General features: G+C 48.6%; 4 protein-coding genes across 4 annotated transcripts in view; 3 read left to right on the forward strand and 1 right to left on the reverse strand.

The window, feature by feature from the left end:
• LOC140327376 (rho-related BTB domain-containing protein 2-like) overlaps positions 1-3310 on the forward strand; it is a 12735-nt gene extending 9425 nt beyond the window's left edge. Inside the window, exons 8-10 of the mRNA XM_072406763.1 lie at positions 363-451; positions 535-640; positions 1055-3310. Of these exons, the coding sequence (XP_072262864.1) occupies positions 363-451; positions 535-640; positions 1055-1227 (368 nt within the window). The 3' untranslated portion in view covers positions 1228-3310. The remainder of the gene's footprint in view (positions 1-362; positions 452-534; positions 641-1054) is intronic.
• A 9-nt stretch (positions 3311-3319) lies between these two features.
• LOC140327608 (pancreatic secretory granule membrane major glycoprotein GP2-like) lies at positions 3320-12737 on the forward strand. Its single transcript, XM_072406993.1, has 8 exons — positions 3320-6617; positions 8069-8083; positions 10388-10567; positions 10654-10743; positions 10871-11091; positions 12060-12184; positions 12390-12632; positions 12707-12737. The coding sequence occupies exons 1-8, from the start codon at positions 6560-6562 to the stop codon at positions 12735-12737; spliced, it is 963 nt and encodes a 320-aa protein (XP_072263094.1). The 5' UTR covers positions 3320-6559.
• A 588-nt stretch (positions 12738-13325) lies between these two features.
• On the reverse strand, positions 13326-15207 carry WDR54 (WD repeat domain 54). The gene is made up of 5 exons (XM_072406994.1): positions 15096-15207; positions 14438-14673; positions 14153-14215; positions 13916-13982; positions 13326-13405 (listed from the first exon to the last, which is right to left on the reverse strand). Exons 2-5 carry the CDS (start codon positions 14660-14662, stop codon positions 13326-13328), a joined length of 435 nt encoding a protein of 144 aa, XP_072263095.1. The 5' UTR covers positions 14663-14673; positions 15096-15207.
• Positions 15208-15237: 30 nt separating this feature from the next.
• Positions 15238-15514, forward strand: part of C3H2orf81 (chromosome 3 C2orf81 homolog) — a 3707-nt gene continuing 3430 nt past the window's right edge. The window contains exon 1 of the mRNA XM_072406764.1: positions 15238-15417. Within this exon, the coding sequence (XP_072262865.1) occupies positions 15364-15417 (54 nt within the window). The 5' untranslated portion in view covers positions 15238-15363. The remainder of the gene's footprint in view (positions 15418-15514) is intronic.

A 15514-nucleotide genomic window follows, 5' to 3' on the forward strand; every position in this document is an offset into this window, starting at 1 on the left:
ATTGTGCACTGATGAGGTAGTAATGCTCTGCAGCTCTATATCAGATACCAGATGTGCTGATCCCTGTGTGTTGGGGGCTGTGTGTCCCAGTTCACGCTCCTCTGCTCCTGTCCTCTGCCTCTATGGATTATCTATATGACCTCCAGACAGCATTGTGTGCGATCAATGGGAACTTTCTTGTGGTCTTTGCCAAGCTGTGACCTCCTCTCTCTGCTCACACATATATGCTCTTGTGATCTGTGGAATTCAGGGCAGATCATTTAGATTTTTATCAATCAGCTCAGTTATTTTCAGCTCCTCTGTATAACATTTTACTCATCATGCACTGGTGCGGCATTGTAATGTCTCTCCCTCTGTTCTAGAACAACACACAGTGGATGAACTCTTGGCCTGCTATGTGCAGGGAATGGATATAGACGGACAGGTCCTCGTATACCTGGAGATTGCTCAGGTCAGTCCTATCTCTGGGTTCTGCTCATTTATGGCATTTAATGTAGAACGAAGTTGTTCAGACTTTGTATTGTCTCTTCACAGTTCCACAATGCCAAGCAGTTGGCGGATTGGTGCCTCCATTACATCTGTACCAACTACAACGCTGTGTGCCGCAAGTTCCCCCGGGAGATGAAGTACATGTCTCCTGGTAGGTGGAGAAATCCCCATGTTTACCCGGTGCCCGCATACTGTGGTCACCAACAGTATGTAACTTACTGCCACTGGCACTATTTTATCTCCTTAGTCGCCCCCAATAATATTTCCCCTTTAAAATGCTCATAGGAAAAAAAGATGTGCTTTATACTCAAGTCCCACCATTAGATGGTGCTGTGTCCTTATGTGTAGTGTGTAACAAACTCTTGCTGTGAAACTGAGACAAACTTTACATGAAGACCCAGTGCCTTCTACTGGTGATCAACAATAATGCACTTAGGATCATACGATCCATCCTAATGTTAAAAAAAAACAGAAAATACTTTAACCTGTTAAAATAGGGAAAGGTCCTCTTTGAGATTCATCTTTTTTTAATATTAATTTGGTTTGCTGTCTTTTCCCCCTCTAGAGAACAAAAGCCACTTTGAGCGCTTCCGCTGGCCCCCAGTGTGGTACCTGAAGGAGGAGGACCGTTACCTACGCTGTAAGAAGGAGCGTGAAAAGGAGGAAGAGCTGATCCGCAAGCAGCACAGCAAGAACAAATGGTGTTTTTGGCGCCCTTCCTCATCGTCCATTTCCTGAGCCCTGAGGCTCTTCTTGTGCCTTCTGTGGTGGCGGAGTAGTTTGACCCTCCCACTGGCAGAAGACAAAAGCTCCTCTTCGAGGCCAGAGGTTTCACCGGTGACTCTCCTATGGCTGCCAACCCTTCACCCTGCAGACCAGCTTCAAGTATTATTGCACTATGCCTGGAGACCAGTGCCACTAAACTGTGTCACACAGTTCAAGATAACCACTCCTAACCTTCTGAATCTGAAGAGATGGGGAGGGAGCGCCCTAACAGAAATCTCTAAAACTGATCCACTACAGAGTTCTTGACAATCTAGTTTTGGACTCGCCTATCGCTGTACAACAGAAGGCTCCCGCACTAATCAACTCAATTCACATGACTTTGCAGATTCGAGGCCGGTTCTGGGTTCCTCGTGGGTGGAGCCTAAAATGTTGATCTGATTGGTGTGGTCAGCTGGGAGATGCACTGCCTCTAATGTGCAGTGTTAGTTGTCCCGGATTGCAGCGAATGCACCTGCATCGATCACAGCGCTTGAATTTGGTATCCTCGTACACGACCAGTTTACATAGTAACTCCTCAGTATTACCTACAGCTCGGTGTTTTATATGAGCGAAGAGACTCCGAATTATTATGCAGCTTGAAGAGCACTAAGGGCTAACAGATGTACTCGGTATCGCTATATACAAAGCAGCATGTTGATATGGCGGGGGGTTTCCTGTGGTCTCATTTCATGGCTTCGCGCCATCTTGGCATGTGCCCTCATTGCATGCTTACAACTTCCTCTCTCCATGATAATGGCTCAGCCATGGGGCTGCTCAGCAAAACCCAAACTGCTTCCTTCCCAATGGGGAGAGTATTGTAAATACAGGGAAGAAAAAAAGTAGTGTTCATAAAATCTGCCCTCTGCCTTCCCCTATTAAATCTGCCCTCCGAGCTTTATTAAATTTGCCCTCCTGGCCTCCCCTTCATTAAAATCTGCCCTCCGCCTTCTCCTTATTAAATCTGCCTTCCCTTTAATAAATCTGACCTCCAGCACCCCCTTTTCAGTAAATCTGCCCTCTCACCGCCCCCTTTATTAAATCTGCCCTCCGGCCCCCTCATTAGTCCCCTGATGGGGTTTTACCCCTATGCACTTATTCCAAAAACTTTGATATTTTTTAATATTCACCCTGAATGGATTGCAGATTCCCCAAAGTGAATGCATTGGGAGGTCCCTGAGACACTCCCTGGCCTGTCACATTCATGTCATCAGCGCACCTTGCTTCTCCTATAGCACTGCCTTGTCACATGACTCCCCTGTGCCTGTTACACGCGTGTTTGTCAGTGTTCTGTGTCCTTGTCACATGACATGATGCATGTAGGTGGTGTGCACATTTGTTACGCATTTGTTTGATTCAGTATTCTGCATGGTCAATGTACGTTTCACCCTGCCGTGAGCTTACATAGCTCGTAGCCGATGTTTGTGATTTGAGTTCCTCTCAGCTTTGTTGCATGTGCCAAATCTTCCTTTTCTACATAAGCCTTAACTCCGAAGAGAGGATGAGAATAACGTCTTGCATTGGTGGTCCTCCGATACCCCTCTCCTTGTCACATGACCCTTCCTACACTCATCTGCTTAATGCCTGCTTTGTCATTGGTCTAGACACAAGTCTGGGAAACCATCATGCCGTTGGGGAAACATTTCATTGGCCATTTGCCTTGATTGTTATTGCATGTGGTCGTTCTCTGTATACCGATACCGGTGTGTAGGGTCCGATATGTTTACACTGAACTGGTGTCAGGATTTATTAGAGTTGTCAGGGGTATTGGGAAGCTCCGTATGTCGGCATTGATTGCATGGAGGACGATGAGACCCGATCTTGGTTTTCAGGAAGCATTTTTTGAGGACAATAAGACCCGACTTCAGCTGGCAGTGATTGCATGGAGGACTACGGCTGTCAGCAGCCATTGCATGGAGAACTATAGACCCAACCTCCACATGGCCACAGGAGCTCCCCATTTTCTCTCTCTGGGTTGCTGTTTTGCATGCAGATATGTGAAGGTTTTATCCACGCTGGAGGTCTAAGCTTGCAGAACACTTTTTATTATGAGCAGAACTTCAGGAGGTTGTTATAGGAGGACAACTCCACCCCCTTAATAACTGTGGATGTAAGGGTTGTGTGGGTTTTCTATCTCCACGTTAACGTCCATGGTTCTGGTTGATATAGATGTGATGGTCAGGTGACCTCAGAATTCGGCCCTATGGTGCAGCTGTTTGTATAGCGGAGTTTGTATCTGCCAGCTTCCTCTAGTATATTGCAACGCACAGCTCACACTCTATTATATATTGTAGTGTTATATAGTGTACAGTTTGCACATTCTAAGGCTCCTGTCATGGCCATCATCTCTCGCAGAGCTGGACTTCCATCATGGTGGCCAGAAGACAACCCTTCCCCCTCCCCAAATTCTGGGATGACATCGGGTGGAATGTCCTCATTTTACTGATCCTGTCCCGGGTTAGGTTATGGAGTCTGTGGGGTTCATGTACTGAAAGATTGGAGACCCCTCAATGATGGTTGCACCCACCTTGTGTCCCCCCTTCGAGGGTCGTACGTGGGCTCTTGAACCAAGAGGAATTTGTGTGCTAAAATCTCCACATTTCCAGACTTCATGACTTGTTGGAGTTGGGGAATCTCCTTTATGTCATTGGGGGTCGGAGGGGACATTCGCCTGAGATTGTCCTAATTCATAAACTCGGTGAATGATTCACAAAGTGATTCTTTTCTAATTCTTTATTACAATCAACCGAAGCTTCCACCAGCACAACGGCAACCCGGCTCCATCCAATAGGAGTCTCACTCTAGGTTCAGGCCCACAAGGCCAACATTGGGGCGGGGAGAGTCTTCTCCAATCCATGACATTGGCAGGACGTCCCCACTTCCTGCAACCAATCATATGAAAGGGAAGGTTATCTGGTGGTTGGATCGGCATCACCTTGAAAGTCTGTTGGAATTTAAAGTCTACCTGAACTCTTGATTGGTTTTGCCTTATTGGTTCCTATGCCGCATATGCTCCCACTTCCTGTTGGTGGGGGTCTGTGGTGGGAACGTCGCATACATGAGGCCTGGTAGCCAATCAGGAGTCAGAGAAGACCCCTCCAGAGTTCAGGTTCACCTCACATGATTGCCGTGGATGGATTTGGCTTTATGTTCAGAGTCAGAGTTGGGTTTTAACATCGTCATAGCCATAACTGGCTACTTATTGGCTGACATTTTAGTGATATTTATAGGAAGACTTTTTGCTGCACTTTGTGTTCCTGTGTCTTCTATACACTAAGTGGTGCCCTGTAGGGTTGGCACGTGGTTGCAGTGCGGGGATTTTTAGGGGTACGGAGTGTGCACCTCCCCTCCCCCGCCCTGGCACGGGGGGATTTCATGGGGGGGGGGGGTTCCAGAGGAGATTTCTCCTGACACAAGGGCTCTTTCTACCGTTTTCTATCGATTCTACCTTTGTACATTGCAGACACTTTGCCTCCAGCGCCTGCAACACATAATAAACGTTTTGTATGATGAGCCCATCATGTCCGTCTCTTCTTATGGGGGAAAGGAGCCACATTCACTGCTATTGATGAGAGCTGCTATAAATCTGTGAAAGATGCAATGTGAATGTCGTGTGTGAAAGTCATCTGACTAAAGAGAGATTGTGTACTGAATGTGAGACAGGAAGTCACCTGATATACAGCTATGAGAGTACAGAAAAGGAGTGCCTAGGCACAGGAAGTCACCTGATATACAGCTATGAGGGTACAGAACGTGGGCGCCAAGGCACAGGAAGTCACCCGATATACAGCTATGAGGGTACAGAACCGGGGTGCCTAGGCACAGGAAGTCACCCGATACACAGCTATGAGGGGATGGGGGAGGGATGTCAAACATCTGGCACCCTAGGATTAAACAAATGCTATAGAGTGAGGCTGCAGTGCTGGAGACCAGGACAGGAGGGCAATGGGTCACTTATGGCCCAAGGAACCCAATCAGAAAAGTCATCTGTAAGCAGGCAGAACCGGGGGCAGATACAGAGTGGAGCCCTGAGCTGGTTGGCGCCTCGTTCATTTCGGGGATTAGGTTTTTAGTCTGTGGGGTAACACTAAGAGAAGGAGGAATAACAACCCATGAGGAACCCCCAGACACAACAACCATATTCTGCTGCTGCTTGTGAGGTGACAAGGGTAAACCCATGCTGGAATTTGGTGGAAAGTGATGTCACCCCAACACTCTCCCCCACCAAGTATGTTGGGGTAGCAAAGGGGAGACCCAACATCCCAAATCTCCTCTGGGTACCCCTTACTACACCTATCAGATCCCAACCAGCTATGGCCAGGAAAAGAAGCAGATCATGAACATTCCACTAGGTGGCACTGTACTTGTTTAACTCTGAGTAAAAAACCCCAACACAGTGCCACCTGGTGGATGGATGAAGAATGACATATTTTATATTTGGATTTGTCCATTGTTACTTTTCAAATACATTCAACTAAATTCTACATATACATTGTTTACATATATAACTCAAGTGTCACATCTGACAAAATGTACCCCTGCTGTGCCCATTATGAGGGGTCCCCACCATCCCTGTGCTGGGCCCCTGGATCTGTACCCCTGCTGTGCCCATTATGAGGGGTCCCCACCATCCCTGTGCTGGGTTCCTGGGCCTGTACCCCTATGTGCCCATTATGAGGGGTCCCCACCATCTCTGTACTGGGTCCCTGGGTCTGTACCCCCGCTGTGCCCATTATGAGGGGTCCCCACCATCCCTCTGCTGGGTCCTGGGTCTGTACCCCTGCTATGCCCATTATGAGGGGCCTTCACCATCCCTCTGCTGGGTCCTGGGTCTGTACCCCTGCTATGCCCATTATGAGGGGCCTTCACCATCCCTCTGCTGGGTCCTGGGTCTGTACCACTGCTGTGCCCATTATGGGGGGCTCCCACCATCCCTGTTATATATTTTATGATAAAATCTCTGGCTCTTGTTATGAAAGGGTAAATGGCGGAATTTGTGGGGCGGTTGACATTAATCAGTGTGTCCCCTGGGAGGGATGGGTGCTGCCTGTTGTCCATCCAGTCACACCACATACCCTGCACGCTCTGCATTCTGTGATATGGGAGGGGCAGTGTGGGGGTTAATCCCCGCAGTCATTTGGCGGTATATTCCCCATAACACTTTGTTGGTGCATTTTCCACATTCCATCATTTTCTTCCCCATTTGCCTCTCTCCTCCCTCCTGTATAAATTTAGGTCTCAGTTTCACCAATCTTCATCAGTCTTACTCCAGTCCGGTGAATCATTCACCCCCTGTTTGGTGTCAGCCATGGGGACGCTGGTGCTGGGCTTTGTCCTTGCATTGACTCTTCTTATCCAGCACACTGGTAAGTCAGGGGAAGGGGGAGGGGGGATTTATTGCTATGAATGTCCCAAAGACCGGTGAATCTACAGACCGGTCTGATATATGAAGATCTGTCCAATCTGCAGGGAGTCACATGATTCCGGGGTCCATAGATGGGTCATGATTGGCCAGATCCACGGATGGCGGATTGTCTGCAGATCAGACACATTCACATGGAGACATGAGAAATATAAAAGTTATAAATAAGTACACCCTGGAGATATTCCTGGGGGGGGAGGGTTAGCATACTTCAACAAGCAACATTACATAAATATTGGATAACAATTGGGTGAATCTTGGGTGAAAACCTTTATAAATAGACCCAGCTGGAACAATGGTATAAGAGGAACCTTATACCAACTGAGAAACATGGTGGTGGATATTTTTGGCAGTCAGTTATGAATTTTGCATTATATCAAAGTGTGCAGTGAATGTGGAGCCTCCACATGATGATGATTTGGAAAACTCTGGTAGGTTGTGGTAAATGGGGTAATACCAGGACAAGGGGCCCCATGAATAATCCCCATGAAGCACCACTGACTATTCCCCGCACACCCGGCAGACCCTACTGGTCCTGTACTTACCATCCAGATCATACACTGAGGCCCCCTAGTGGTCAGCACTCAGCAGTCCACTATGGTGGGTCCAGCTTGGGGGCATCCAATGGCTGGTAAGGACCCAATAAGGGCCCTGTATGGAAAGTCAGAACACAACATTCTGTCTTTTGGTTTCTGAAACAAAACATGAGAGCTCACTTGCTTTTGTGTCAGCATTTCTTGGTCTTTTCACCCCCACCATCCTAGAATGACCCAAACTGGGGTGCAGGTGTACTGAGTGATCTGCCCCCTCCTGACCCTGAATCCCATCAGCCTCCCAAGTTCTCATATTAAGCCTCTTCTCTGAGCTCTGATTGGTCGGTGATACAATAAAGTCACCCCTGACCCCCTCACCGGTCATTGCATTTAGTTTGGGAACTTCTGTGGGGGGGGGACTTATCGACCTCTCTTCCATCAGACCTACCTTTGTCTTCTCCCTGTATTGACCCCTGTCCTAGACACCCTGACCCCCACTCGGCTGACTGACCTCCACGTATGACCTCTAGTTCTGCCCCCTTAACTTGACCCATTTCACCCACATTGGGTTCTGTCTCTTCAATGGTCGTCCCTTTGGGCACCAAGGTCCTGGGGGGGGCAAGAAAGATCTGGGGGAGGTGCCATTAGCCTCCTGGGTACAGATTGGAGGGTTGTCGTCTAAGTAAGCACTGATAGGAGATCACTTCTGATTACAAAATGGTCGATACCAGCTATACTGCGTCCCTAGAGGTCAGCTAAAGTATTACCCCCATGTAGTGGTCATGTGATGCTCCAATCAGATTGTGAGGTGTGCTGACTCCAAGAAGCCGGAATTAATCACTTTTCTGTTTTCTCTTTGTAGGAGCTGAATGTGTCTGTGAGTATCTCTCCTGATTGGGTCCCAATATTGCACCTGGAAGGGCCACATCCAGAAATACATCAGACCAGGGCAGTATTCATAGATGAGCTCTCGTGGGGTTTGTTATGTTTCTTCCCTCTCAGCAGACTCCCTGGGTCCCTGTAAATCCCATTTCGGGGACCGGTGATCACTACAATGGTTGTATATGAAATTATAAAATGAAAAATCTGCCCCCCCCCAATGCCATAGGACCGGTCCCTAGATATATTATTACCTCTCTGTTCTATATTCTTTTGGTTCAGGTGAAGTTGGGAGGAGATTTTAGGGGTAAGGTCCATCCCAGGGTAGTGTTTCTCTCTAGAGTGTTATAGGGTCATAGTTCCGGCACCATGATTTTCCCATAATCTCTGTTCCGTCCACCTATCCAGAACAAGAGGTAAGTTCCATGTTGGGTTCCATCATGGATTTCTTTGGAGGCTTTAGGCCAAGCTCTCATGAACCAGTTTAGAGTAGGACAAATGGGGCTCCCACCTTCTCCGTAACCCCAGTTACAGAATAACAAATATGCTATGGATTCGGGGCCCCTACATTGTTTTTACCCAGGGCCCCATTTTCACTAAATCCATACCTAGAAAACCAACTGATAGTATAGCAGAGTGAGGGCTGTAAGGTCCAACCTACTTCTAAGCCAGTTTGTAGATGGGTTTACCAGTGAGGGGACATCATGGTGGAGGGATGCTGCTGGAGCCACGACCCATAATCCCTCATACATTAATCCAAGGTTGGTGTCCTAGCAGCAAAAGTCAGAACCTTGTGAGAAAAGCCCGGGTCTGCCAGCTATGGTCCAAAAATGGATATTGACAATGTATGCAGGGATGCAGAATATGGATTTGGGTTTTGTGGTAATGGAGATCAGATGAATTCAGGAGCAGTCATGGTTGTCCTTCTCTGTTGGCCAAGATGTTTCTGGTTCATTGCCAATGTCCTGGAGTTTGGGTTCCTACAAGAACCAGAATCATCTTGGCCAACAGAGTAGGACAATAATGGCTATTCTTAAATTGCTCAGAGTATTTGGAGCCAGCTGACTTTGTAGGAGCCCTCAGCCTGGGTAGGGGCCACCTGACACCCAATGCTTCCGGCCTTTGCTGGTGGACTCATTGGTCTATGAACCCTGCCAATCTCTGGCACCACCACCTCATCCTGGTTACTTGCCAACATCCTGGAGTTTGAGTTCCTACGGGAACCAGGATCATCTCGGCCAACAGAGAAGGACAACCATGGCTGCTCTCTAAGTCTTTGGAGAGAAGGCAAATGTCAGTTGAAGAAGCTGTCACTGCATTTCTTTGTCATGCCAGGAGACACCAAATTCTGGACATCAATACTGGACGCTTGTTGCTTGACCTGGAGCAGGCCTCTGGTTGACCCCATAGGACAACAATCTAAGCCAGCCTTATCAAACCATTTTACCAATGAGGAACTCTTGCTATAACTTTCTGGCCCAGGGAACCTCTGCTAATGTTCTGTAGGTTATTGTATATTTACATGATGGGTCAATGGAAAGTACCTTACTGATAGATAAAAATATCATTGGTGACAGTGGTTCTATGACTCAGTGGAACCCCAAGCAAACCCCTGGAGGAACCTGAGAATATCCGATATCAGAAAATACATCCCGAAGCAGTGACCTTTATGGTTGTCTCAGAAATTTCTGGATAGGTGATCCACCATAGGGCAACCCAAAAGTTTGAGGTTGAGGCTTCACCAGGGACCTGGTTCCTCTGCGGAGGGACCTCCAAACCTTTTCTTACTTGCATTCAATTGCATAACATTGAGATGTAGGCCCTTTGTCCACCACCATAAGCTGCTCCTCATCTGCTGGGTTCCTCGGGTTGAGGAACATAATAAAACCCCATTTGTGAAGGCCGTATCACCGGTATGATGGAGAGTCTGATAATCCTGAGAATATTTCTCTCATAAGTCGTAGAAGATGTAATGCCAGGCTCAGATTTTCTGTGTTGGCTGAAACGGGAACTTTTCCCGGTTCACCGTCCAACTGCACCTATTGTTTGTGTCTGAACATGGGCCGTTTAGGATGTCCAAGCCGATCCACCACAACTTGACTTGGTAAGGACACTCCGACCACCTCCCGAGGACAATATCATGAACAGGTGTGAGTGGAGTATCTAGAGACTGGTCCATTGGAAATAAAGTAGGTCCGAGGTTACCCCATTAGTATTCGGTCATAGAGTTGATAACCCAGATGGAGATAGATGGGCAGATGAGGTTTCAGGAGGTGTTTATATCTTGTTCTTCTCTTTGCAGATTCCTGGGACTCCGTGGTTTCTTGTGATTTCTGTGGTGGGAGCTGTGACCCCCAAAATGGCTGTTATTGCTCTAATGGATTTGACATTTGTCTTCCAAGTGTAAACATCAACTGTATTGATTCCAGTTCCTGCTGCCCTTCGGGCTTATATTACAGCCCTCTTGAATCATGCTGCATAGGTGAGCGCCCCCTTCTGTTATGTCCATCCCTCACACAATGGCTGCCATGTGACTCATTATTTGGGTTTATGTTTTATCTTTTACAGATACCCCAATCTGCTCAGTGCCATGTGCCCTAGACGAGGTGTGCAATGTGACGCAGTGTGTGTGCAATTCCACCCTCTATGCAGATAAGAGTACGTGTCTTTCCTAGGCAATGATCACATGATTTCTGGGTGCCAAGGGCATTGTGGGTTATTGTTATTATGAATCTATGTTACAGTGAATGTGATTTGCTCTGACCTCCTACTCTCTATCATTCAGCTCTTGCAGATTTTCATCCTATAGTGACCTGCGATGTCTATTTGATGACCGTCAGTATCAGCCAATGTCTGCTCCTCTTGCTTGGTTATGACCTCTGGTCCATTCATCTAAAGGATTCGAACGAAATATGCAATTTTCCTTATGGGGATTTCATCAATGGGCAGAGGGTTGTTGCCATGCAAGCCCAGGCAACATCTGATTGGTGCGGGAACTCAGTAATGGTAATGGCTTCTTACTGATCACATGACCTCCCAACCGACACACATATGTGGGGGCCAAATCCAAGAAAATTTCAGCAAATTATAAAAAAAAGGGTTTGAGGTGTTTTTAGGGTTCAGTGGGATGGTTCTGTCCAACAGAGGGAAATAGGATCAGATCCACAGACAGAAGTGGAACCCAAAAGTATTTTCAGCTCATTGGTTGGCCAGGTAATGTTTCTCTGATGAGCAGAGGTGGAGTCTCCATTACACCTTCATGGAACCTGGTGGAAGAAAGGGCACCTGTGCGGGGGATGTGCAGCGCCAACCTGGTTGGCATTTTTGGGGCCTGGGTTGGTGCTGCCTGGTACCCAATAGACCCATTAGTCTAGGAACCCTGCCCAATCCCTGACCATCACTGCATCACAACCGAAGCTTCACCCCATGCTGGGGTAATTATCAGTAGCATGCACAATACATTTATGGTTAGGGGAAAATTGGTGGTCAGTGGGGTAAATGTCCCCTTACATTGGAGAGTCAATGGGCAGAATGTCCTCTTACATTACATAGTTACACCTAACCTAACGTAGGTTAGGGTGAAAAAAGACATAAGTCCATCAAATCCAACCACTAAGGGAATAAACATATCCCAGATATAAAACCCCATAGAACATAGTTGGTCCAGAGGAAGGCAAAAAAAAAACCCGGGTACAGTTTGCTTCCCCCCTACATTGGGGGGTCAGTAGGGTGAATGTTCCCTTTCATTGGGGGTCAGTGGGAAGAATACCCCCTACATTGGGGGGTCAGTAGGGTGACTGTTCCCTTTCATTGGGTGGTCAATGGGCAGAATGCCACCCATGCCAGCACCATGATAGGATAAGTCAGAGCTCAGAGACCCTTGTTGAACCTCTGGAAGAACTCGGTGATAATATTAGTGGGGTCTGAGTAGATCTGGGTGATCCATTATAACAGGAATGTCTCTATATTCACAGGAAGTCGGATCCAGACTTTATGTCACCAACACTATCAACATTCACATGAAGGAAAACATCACCGGTGACCCCATCAGCTTCCCCATCACCTGCCCGTACTTCTCGGGGACCAAACCCATTGCTCAGTAAGTAACCCATTCCATGGTTTTCAGGAATCCAATATGGCTGCCGGAGGAGGGGTCCCGAATCTAAGGGGGTTCTTGATGACAATCCGCAACATCTCCACAGACCATGGAGGTTGGGGCAGTTGGTGTTCAGAGCCCTATTGTATATCTGTAGCGGGGGGGAATTTGTTGTCACCGATCTTTGGATGTTTTCTTGTCTCTGCAGGACGAAGATGATATACGGGGTGAATGGGACAGAATTTTACCCCCTCACCATGGTCGCTTACAAAGATCCAGGATTTGTGACTCCCTACGAATCAGATGAAATGGTCACGGGGTCCCCCATCTACGTGGCTCTGTACGTTCCCTACACTTATGGGGGTACCTTCTTTCTACGACTACAGGATTGCATTGCCAGCCCTTCCCCCACTCGCAGTGACCCCAGGGCTCTCCGACTGATATCTGGGGGGTGAGTCTGGTGTCACAGATCAATCAATATGATCATCAATCAGTTTCCTGATCTCATTTCTCTCCCATCTGTAGCTGTGCCAGTGACAACTCCACCACGCGATAGATCGCCAACATATAAAATATAATAAAGAGGACCTGTCGCCTGCTCGTTATATAAAGATAAAACATATAACAATACAAAGTCTGACTCCATCCATCCATCACATGACCTGCGCAATGGCAGGGGGTCACATGACTCCTAAAGGTAATAGTGCTACAGAAGGGGCCCCGCTCACTGTGTTACTCCGCTCCATGATGAAGTCTGGGGATGGAGATGATGGTGTGCTGGGCTCAGAGGTCACTATTACAGCTTCACCGTACGGAAATCTGCTTATCGTTGCGCTCCGAGCGGATCGGGTCTGCGATTATAATATTTGGTGCCAAAAAACATCGGCGTAATGTGTGAGGGACGACGGCGGTACGGCGGTCATCATTCAATCTCATTGGGCAGACAGGAGGTGGGAGGAGGCAGCCAATGATAGAGATATAAAAACCTCATCTGCATGTTAATCCCGCCCATGAGGTGCTAATCCCGCCCATGAGGAGCAGACCTACCAATGATTTTTGAGCACCCATGGTGGGAATTCTATGCGTATCTGCGCCCGATCTGACCTCCTCAACAGTCTTCTTCCCTCCGCTGCAGAATGTCCGTTCACTTCATCTGTGACATGCACCTCCCATGAGGGGCGTCTTTTCGGTAAGTGCTGTATGCCGACACCGCCATATCCATTACTAAGACAGAGAGCGGTACCGGAAGTAAGTTATCATGTGATCAGGTCACATCCATTCTGTACAATATTCTCTGAACTATAGGTGGGACATGGGCAGTGCGGGGGAGGGAGGAGATGGGCAGTGCGGGGGAGGGAGGAGATGGGCGGGAAATAAACATCCCAGATATAAATCCCTATGGACATTGCTGATCCAGAGGAAGGAAAATAAACTCCCTATAACCCCCGGGTACAATTTGCTTCAACAGGGGAAAAATTCCTTCCTCATCCCATGAGGCAATCGGATTCCCTGGTTCTCTATATGGACCGTTTATAACCGCCCCCCCCAGCTAGTTCTATGTAAGAGCTATCATCCCCACTAAGCTCCTCCCACTGTGGGGTGACACAGAGACGGGGTACAGGACTCAGCTCCTCCCACTATGGGGTGACACAGAGATGGGGTTACAGGACTCAGCTCCTCCCACTATGGGGTGACACAGAGATGGGGGTACAGTTATCCATTTGTTCTACTCACCCTGAGGAGTTTCCAGGGCATCCAGTGCATGCCAATATACCATGATGGATCCATCAGACTCATACATCTAGAGGGGGGAGGGGAGAGAGTGAATGGGGGTAATACTGCGGGGAGAGGCGGGAGGGGAGATAGAGGAGAGAACACTATTGGAAAGCAGTGGACAGGAGTGATGGGGAGCAGAATATTGGCAGGGGGTACACAGAGGGCAGAATATGAGAGGTCATGTGACCCACCTACCTGGATGCCCTTCTGTGAGGTGAGTACCAGCAGGACCCGGGATGGCAGCACACACCAGCATGCCTGCAGAATACAGATAGGTTACACCGTTCTCCGCTTCCTACCCCCCCACATACCCCACCCAACAACCTGCACCTCAATCTTCTGTAATGACCCCCAGGTCACACGGCACACTATAGCACCAATCACAGGATCCACCCTCCCCCCATCACCACATCCCCCCCTCCTCCCACACAGCAAACACCCTGCGGGGCTCTGGGGGGTGTATTAAATGACCCCGCCCACCTGTGTAATGAGGGAGGAGCTTAGGGCCACGCTCCCCTCTTTGGACTGCAGCTGGCGGTGAGAGAAGTTCAGGCCGTCGGCAGAGGCGCTGACCATGTTGACCGTGTTGCCATGGACGACGGTGAAATAGGTGAGGCTCTTGTCACTGATTGGTAGGACGCTGAGATTGTTGTAGAGTGCCGAGGCACTGCTCTTCATCTGTATGCTCTTATCCTTCCGATACATGGCCCCGCCTCCTGTGTGGGAGGGGCAGAACAATCTCAGCAAGACTGCCACACCCCCGATGAATCTCACCCCCACTGCCACACCCCCATGAATCTCACCCTGACTGTCACACCTCCCCCGATGAATCTCACCACTACTGTCACACCCCCCAATGAATCTCACCACACCCCTCGATGAATCTCACCATACCTGTCACACCTCCCCCGATGAATCTCACCATGACTGTCACACCCCCGATGCCTGTAATTCAGCATTACTTTCAAACCCCCAATAAATCTCTGGGACAGCACCCCCCTTAGTGAATCTCTGGGATAACTCTACACCCCAATCACACCCTCACAACAGTCCCAGCACCAATACCCCACTGACAGAGGAGGTGACATAGACGGTGGTGATGTGTGCAGGGGCCGGGTCAGGTGACAGGTATTCTTACCGTTCTCCGGTCCTATCCAGCCGATATGTGATCAGATTTCTATGGCAACCGCGGACTAACGCGTCATCAGTCGCCGCCTGACGTCATCGATCTGCGTCAAAGCTGCGCCTCTGTGACATTACTAAGCAACGCAAAGACGCCAATTCCAGGCGACGATCTCTATCGTAACCCCGGTAACAAATAGGACGCCGACTCATACGTAATCACTACGCGACGCGTCACCCAGCAACCGGTGCATACAACACTGACAGAGAGAAAAGTGTCAACAATGAGCAGCAACAAGAGCGGAGCCCCCGTTAGACCCACCGCCACCCCGGGACAGGTACCGGGACCTACAGTGCATGGGGAGCGGGGATTGTATGGGTGAATATTTTTCAACATTCATCCATCCCCCTATGGGTCAGTGCCCCCCACCATGT

Source organism: Pyxicephalus adspersus, chromosome 3 (assembly GCF_032062135.1).
Source record: "Pyxicephalus adspersus chromosome 3, UCB_Pads_2.0, whole genome shotgun sequence".
Lineage (NCBI taxonomy): Eukaryota > Metazoa > Chordata > Amphibia > Anura > Pyxicephalidae > Pyxicephalus > Pyxicephalus adspersus.

Bases quoted from the DNA above. Each gene is read 5' to 3' on its own strand.
- WDR54 (XM_072406994.1), bottom strand. From the start codon at position 14,662: ATGTATCGGAAGGATAAGAGCATACAGATGAAGAGCAGTGCCTCGGCA. The intron at 14,216-14,437 runs GTGGGCGGGGTC...TGTATTCTGCAG, and splicing joins GCTCCTCCCTCATTACACAG to GCATGCTGGTGTGTGCTGCC. The intron at 13,983-14,152 runs GTAGGTGGGTCA...TCCCCCCTCTAG, and splicing joins CCTCACAGAAGGGCATCCAG to ATGTATGAGTCTGATGGATC.
- LOC140327608 (XM_072406993.1), top strand. From the start codon at position 6,560: ATGGGGACGCTGGTGCTGGGCTTTGTCCTTGCATTGACTCTTCTTATC. The intron at 12,185-12,389 runs GTAAGTAACCCA...TTGTCTCTGCAG, and splicing joins GGGACCAAACCCATTGCTCA to GACGAAGATGATATACGGGG. The intron at 12,633-12,706 runs GTGAGTCTGGTG...TCCCATCTGTAG, and splicing joins CTCCGACTGATATCTGGGGG to CTGTGCCAGTGACAACTCCA.